Genomic DNA, 7,747 nt, shown 5'->3' with positions numbered 1-7,747 from the left:
CCCCCCCCCCCCCCCCTTAGTTACAGTAATAGATACTTGTAATCCCGCCCCCTAGTTACAGATAATTGTAATCCGCCCAATAGTTACATATAATTGTAATTCCACCCCCTAGTTACGCATAATTGTAATCGCACCCCCTCCCCCAGTTACAGTAATACAGATAATTGTAATCCGCCCCTAGTTACAGATACTTGTAATCCCGCCCCCTAGTTACAGATACTCGTAATCTGCCCCATAGTTACAGATAATTGTAATTCCACCCCCTAGTTACAAATAACTGTTCTATATAGCTACATGTACATCTGATGCATTAACAAATAGCAATAGGTTTAATGATTTTGATCATGCACATATGAATTTGGAGAATAAAAAATCAAATTATCTCCCCTTTTTATACAACTTCCCCATTTCATTCTTCAGCAAACTCAGTCCTCCTCCTGACAGGATCTCAAAAATTTCAATAATGGCCAACTTCAAGGCTTACTGAGCAAAAAATTAAACACAGCCAAAACATGAGTGATTTCCAATTCGCCCCTCTCAAAACCTGCCCTATTTTCGCATGGTATAAAAGGGCCCTACCTTTGCGTTCATTCGCCAACTTAGCCCCCGAGGCCGAATCTGGGATGTGCTGGGTACTAGCAACTGGACTGTACATAAGTTCAGTGTGACCGGTCAACTCTGAAAAAATTGTGGTCAGTTTCTACAATGTCCCTAGATATTGTCGGGTTACAGCAGAATATAGGATGAAATTGTCACGAGGCAGAAAGAAGGGATGAAGAAATAATATAAAATGTCCTTTAAGTTTGCAGCCCATGGAAACTTCACATCAACACAAAATTAAATTCATGCTCCCTGAAATATAACAATATATATATATATGGCAACATCTGGTGGTTTTTTCTGGGAGTTTTTTTCAGGGAAACAGAATATTTGACTAATAATTGCATCCTATATGTACATTAATTAATAAAACAACATTAACAGGATTATCAGCTTGGGGCACTTTTACATTCCTAGACAGATCCTGGCAATACATATATATACATGGGTACATACAAATGTTAACTCAGGTTATGATTATAATAAAAAGAAAACAAGTTACAACAAACAAGGATACAGAATTACAACAGATATACATTTATGTATCAATATCTAGTACAAATCTATATACATGCACAGTGAAACACATTAACAGACTCTTTGAACAACAGTGCCTGTCAAATAAACCATGAGCAATGCCCTTTAAATGCAGGGTTACCCTATAGCTACAGTCGCCAACCCATTTTGTAACAAAATAAAATGCAGAGGGTTACAAGTTGAGAATTGGGAATTGGGAAGGTAAAGGGCCTTTTTGGATGAATTTTTCACTCATATTATAAACATTAATTATTTAACGACAATTATGNGGGGGGGGGGGGGGGGGGGGGGGGGGGGGGGGGGGGGGGGGGTGTCTTAATGTGGCAGGAAACTGGATACCCGGAGAAAAACCCATGTGTGATCATTTTCTGAAAGTATCTCAATATTTTTTAAATGATTGAAATTGCTTATAACTACCTTTTTAACGCTTCAAAAGCTGTCAACAATAAAAATTCAATTTTCAATAAGGAAAATTGATCCATTTCATCATAAAACCTTTACTAAATCTTCTTGAATAAAACCTGATAATCATGCAATTCTAGAAAAATAATCTGGCTACATGAGTGAAGGTAGCAAGCCCTACATGGAATACTTTTTTGGGCCCCGAAGGGTACTCAAAATGTCATGCCTATTTTATGCAATCAAGTGCACTGGAGTAAGGATGTGTGCTCTAGTGTAGATCCCAACAATGCCAATCTACCTTAGCTTAAGTTAGATACCCCTTTTTTCAGGATATAACGAGAAACAGCGAACATTTTGTTCCACCTAAGCTACATACCTGTCTATATGTATGGGATTCCTGGAAACTAATATAACACGCTTAACACCTAAACCCATGTCTAAACAATGGAACGTGCAAGATGAGACAAACAAATTTATTTGGTTTCTATAATGGTATGTTGTTTTATATATATATATATAATTTGGTAGGTTGGCAAGAAAACATTTTATTTATTATGTTCTTATTTCTTTATTTATACATCTAAATCATACAGAATTGAGTTCCCAGCTTTAGAAGTGCTGGTTGATTTTGCCTGTTAATTTGTATGGAAGATACTGAAATCTTGGGTAGGTGTAGTCGGCTATACATGTGGTCACAGGAAGCATGGGACTTGGGTATTTTTCTTTTATACCCTATTTTAACTCATTCACCCCTGAAGACGCAATTTAACTCTTCCCAATTCAAATGTTGGAATAGTTCATTACTAAATAGACCAAACAAAATTATTTGGTTTCTATAATGGTAGGGTATATTGTTTTATATACAGTCGAACCTCTTTATCTCGAAGTCGACAGGGTCGCGGGAAAACTTCGAGTTATCCGAGTATTCGAGTTATGCGGGTTCATAGATTTGGTATGAAATTTGCTGTTGGGACATAGCACTAGCAGTTGTTGGTTTTATTAATAGTTAATGCTTTTAATCAATCGATAAATGATATACGTTATCAATATAACAAATACAGCTATGTAATTTTACAATAAACACGCTTACAAAAATAGAGTAAGTTGTTTCAGAAAAACGTACTTTCGTTTTTAAACGCGATCAAAATGGTTGGACCATTTTGTGAATTCGTTATTAAATATGGACGGGCCTAGTGATTAAATGTTGTTTTTGGCTAGTATAGATCTTGGCAAATCTTTCCAGGTCTGCATTTGCATTTGTAAGTCCGTCAAGTTTTACTTCTGAAGTGTTACATTTCAAACCGAACTATCCCGCTGTCTCTGATCTCGTAGTTTACAATGCGGAAATGAAAGTGCCCAAGTCTAAAACAAATCACTGTAATGGAGCGTACGCATAGTTGATTCTGTAACTGAAAACACACACAAACAAATTATATCGTACATGTTACACATTGATTCATTAAAGCCAAATATGACACCTGACACCTCCTCAACTCGATGTAATCAACAGCAATTATCGTTTTGTTCTTAAATCTCTCGATCGACTTTCAAAGCCATACTGGCTCCTGTAAAAACATGAACCCGTAAAGCTGTCCTAGGTTGTGATTTTAACTGTGGAACTCTTTTATGCATGACCACGCTTTGTGACCAATTTTCCGGTTTGCACTGTCGTCTGTTTAGGTGTACAAATCATTAAACGGACTCGCAGTAAGTACAGATTACTGTTGATCAACATTGATGCAGTTTGTTTTTTATTATGAATAACATGGTTTTGACAGTCCGTAAACTTTACAGTCCTAAGCTTTATCGTAAATTCTTTTTTACTGATTTCATGCTAGTCTACTTACGAAAGATGTTCATAAACACGGAATGGCGAAATGTCGTACTTTTGCGTTTTATTTGTATCAAAGAATTAACAAGTGACAAAATGAAATTTGGATACTACGTTGGATTAACGCTATTGAAACCAATATTTTACTTCGAGGTATCCGAGTTTTTCGACTTTTCAGGGTTCGAATTATCAGAGTTTTATTTACTAAGATAAAGAACAGATTTGGCCGGGACCGGAGAAATACTTCGAGATAAACGGGGTCTTCGAGTTAAAAGAGTTCGAGATAACGAGGTTCGACTGTATATATATATATAATTTGGTAGGTGGCAGTGTTCCCCGTCACTTTGTAATTGGGGGTTTTTGTACCCCCATACAAATGTACCTCTCAAAATGGGGGTATGGCTGCATATATTAGGGGTACACCTTATCTAAATCCCCATGGGTATGTAATATCATCACAAAGTTGTTAACTTATCGTAGCTGTGTCATTTATATAGGTTTTTTATTTATTTCATAATATTTTCAGTTTGTCATAGAATAAAAACACCAAGAATTAGCCAGTAACAGAATGAAAATTGTGTAAGGAGGCAGTACCCAAATAGGATCACTTTTGGCAAAAATACTTATACTTCAATAAATGTGCCAAAAAATCAGTTATAACAATGATGTATTCTTAGCCATGCACCAGTTTATTTCTACAGATGATTCGTTTTTAAGTTCAAATTGCAGAAGAAAATGTAATTCAAACTCAAATGTCAGTGTTTTGATTACATTTTTAAAAAATGGCGCGTATTATTGAAAGAGAGATCATGTAACTAACCCGAACTGGGCACAGACAGTCATTATGTAAGAATATGAACTGAAAGTTGTCGTCTTTAGCTGACGACAGAAATCCAAATAGCATCTGCTGGTTTTTTCCGTCATTCATGATCAATTACGCAGTATACTATAGTGATAATCAGCTCGAGGATACCGATAGTCTGGCTACGCACTCGGGTATTATCGTAGGACAGTGCAGACTCATTACCTCCCGTAGTTATTATATTCGCCGCTTGGTGCTACTACCGGACTTACGTCATTCGCAGGAAATTCTGACAGTCGCTTTCAATTTTCTGAATATCATCATTTAAAATACAAACATGCTACAAAAATGACTTAAGATTGTACAAAATTATTGTGCATACACTCACGCTGAGTATGATGAATTTCGCGTGCAAAGTTGTTTACTACGCGTGAAACAGGCAGGATTCTGCGTGATCGGGAACACTGAGGTGGGTTAGAAAACATTTTATTTATTGTTTTCTTATTTCTTTATTTATACATCTTAATCATACAGAATTGAGTTCCCAGCTTTAGAAGTGCTGGTTGATTTTGCCTGTTAATTTGTATGGAAGATACTGAAATCTTGGGTAGGTGTAGTCGGCTATTCATGTGGTCACAGGGAGCATGGGTATTTTTCTTTTATACCCTATTTTAACTCATTCACCCCTGAAGACGCATTTTAACTCTTCCCAATTCAAATGTTGGAATAGTGCATTACGAAATTTCAGGGGTGAATGAGTTAGAGCCAAAATATTCCTGTTGTCTGTGAAAAATATGTGCTTATTCAATCTTTATTTTTCTTGGACAGTGTCCAGAAAGGCAGGATACATTACATGTACACTGTTTATTACCTATCATGCATACAGAATATTTGAACAGATTAGACAGCAATGCATAATATACAAATGAAAAGATAATCACAAATTGGCCAATTGTTTTTTTCTGATACAGGATTTATATGATCCTCTCCACCGCACTCAAATGGTATACCTATGTTACTCGGTTAGTGACAGCTGGTTATTCAGAAAAAAACAGGACAAACACTTTCACTTTAGCATTAAATATATAGCCACTTTTCTCATAATAGTTAAACAACCAGGTAACAAACAAAACATGGATAACGTTGCTGTACGGGGGGGGGTTGCGGGGGAGGGGCTCTGCTGTAGAATTGTGCCGGCAAGCTCACTGTAGGTAGATTAATTACTAGTTTACTGGCCTATACATGTACACGCTGTAGCTGTCATATTGGGTCAGTGACTAAATACTCATGACCTACATTTTGATTGGTTACTGGGTCAGGCTTAGTAAGTGCAAGTGAACCTAGATCTACTGACATAGATTCCTATTTGGGACACGGACTATGTTTACTGACCTAGATTTAGTGATTACTGGCGTCATTAGGCTAAATTACTGACCTAGATCCCTATTGGATCTGAGTGACTAATAACAAGGTTTACTCATGTCCAAGATTTTGATTGGTTAGGCTAAATAAGTGCAAGTGAACCTAGATCTACTGACATAGATTCCTATTTGGGACACGGACTATGTTTACTTACCTATATTTTGATTGGTTACTGGGTCAGGCTTAGTAAGTGCAAGTGAACCCTAGATCTACTGACATAGATCCCTCATTGGGTCAGAGTTAACGAGTTTACTGACCTAGATTTAGTGATTAATGGGTCATTAGGCTAAATTACTGACCTAGATCCCTATTGGATCTGAGTGACTAATACCAAGGTTTACTCATGTCCAATATTTTGATTGGTTACTGGGTCAGGCTAAATAAGTGCAAGCTAAGTGAACCATAGATCTACTGACATATGTTTTTGAGTTAACAAGTTTACAGATCATGACCTAGATTTATATTGGTTATTTACTTGGTTAAATATTACAAGTGATCATGAGCTATATAGAGATATACTGAACAAGATCCCTCACTGCATCAGAGACAGTCAGAGTGGTTAAGCTTACTGGGTTGGGCTGAATCGTTATTATAATTATCAATATTCTTCTTTCTGTAAGAGACAAATCTCCAAGGATGGAACTGACCTAGATATATAGGTCATTCCTCATTTTGTCAGGGGGACTACAAATGTATCTGCTGACCCTGATCTGTTAATTTAGGGCACTGGGGCAGGTGACTACTAATTTATCTGCTGACCTAGCCTTGATATGTCAATTTAGGGCACTGTGTCAGGTGATTACTAATCACGAGTTCAGCAAACTAGATTTTGATTTGCTGACTATTTATGTACAAGTTTGTTGACCTTGATCCCTAACTGGGTCAGGTGATTAATTGTATGTTTACCGACAACCTAAAATAGATTCTTCATTAGGGCAGAGTGACTACTTATAACTTCTCTGACCAAGCTAGCTATAAGTCCCTCATTGGGTCAGACTGACCAAAGTTTACTGACCTATATTTCTTACTGGGTCAGGACGTGATATTTTCATTGACCTAGATCTGTCACAGTGTCAGGGTGATATATTGTTTAGTGTTAGTTATGTTTACTGACCTATATTTACATTTGTTAGTGGGTCAGTCTGGCTATAAGTTGACTGGCTAACACGTAGGCCTTGACCCCTGTTTGGTCAAGTTGTATATACAATAGTTAACCTATGTGCACTAAAATCACTCCATTACATTTCATGCAAAAATTGTGAATCAATAAAATTAAACTAACTGTTCCGTGATGTAACAGTAAAGTTAATAATTTGAACCTGATTAATTTTTTTTTTTAAATGGAGAGAGTGACTGGTAATAAATATGTATTAATGTCTTTTGACTTTGTTTTACTGATGTATAGGGTAATTTCATTTCTGGTGGTAGTTCACATTGCAATACTTTCTACAAATATTTAATTTCAGAAACCTGTTGTTTAATGAAATTGTTCGTGGGGAAAAGTTAACCACTACAAATGGTATCGAATTCAACATGTATACTTAATCCACATACATGTTAAACAGTATTTACACATTTCTGATGATGTATCGGATCTACCAGAACGTACAGACAAATACATCATAGGGGAAATGGGTCCCCATAAATTTATAAGGTCAAACAAAAAATATATGGTATTTCTGGTAACCCTACCTACCCTTTTTTTGTGCCTACCTTAAATTTTTTAAGGCAAACTTTCAAAGAAGCACTGTTAAAGTCAAGATCACTCTACTATATAAAAGTATTTGTTCAAATAGAATGTGTTACCCTAAATTTGTCCAATGTGTTACAGGAAACATATATTTTTTTGTCTGGCCTATTATCCCAGTGTTGTAAGGAACATTTAGGAGTAAGAGCAGTGGGATTGGGTAGAAAAGTAGTACGATGAAATTTATGGGGGAGACATTCCAAGACCTCCCAGATTATATATATCGCTGATGACAGAGACCAGCCAGTCACCACAGTGCTGACTGCCGAGGGACAAATCACAGTGTTTATGTTTTTTTGACAACATGGATAACCTGGATTTTTTCATGCACATACAAAATAAAAGTCTGTTGAGGCAGATCCACAGGTCAGAAACATGAATAATTTGTTGGGGGGGGGGGGGGGGG

At 36.6% G+C, this 7,747-nt stretch overlaps 1 protein-coding gene across 3 annotated transcripts in view; it reads right to left on the bottom strand.

The window, feature by feature from the left end:
* Positions 1-7,747, bottom strand: part of LOC110442100 (probable nuclear hormone receptor HR3) — a 40,713-nt gene that overhangs the window by 31,507 nt on the left and 1,459 nt on the right. For 2 of the 3 annotated variants that reach the window (XR_002461986.1, XM_021485536.1), the window contains exon 2: positions 580-678. The exons of the other annotated variant lie outside the window; for it this stretch is intronic. Coding sequence is in view for 1 of the 2 variants with exons in the window: in XM_021485536.1 (XP_021341211.1) it covers positions 580-678 (99 nt within the window). In the remaining variant the exon portion in view is untranslated. The remainder of the gene's footprint in view (positions 1-579; positions 679-7,747) is intronic. 3 annotated transcript variants of the gene reach the window in all.

This window comes from Mizuhopecten yessoensis, unplaced genomic scaffold (assembly GCF_002113885.1).
Source record: "Mizuhopecten yessoensis strain PY_sf001 unplaced genomic scaffold, ASM211388v2 scaffold716207, whole genome shotgun sequence".
Classification (NCBI taxonomy): domain Eukaryota; kingdom Metazoa; phylum Mollusca; class Bivalvia; order Pectinida; family Pectinidae; genus Mizuhopecten; species Mizuhopecten yessoensis.
This window is presented reverse-complemented; position numbering and strand designations above follow the sequence as displayed.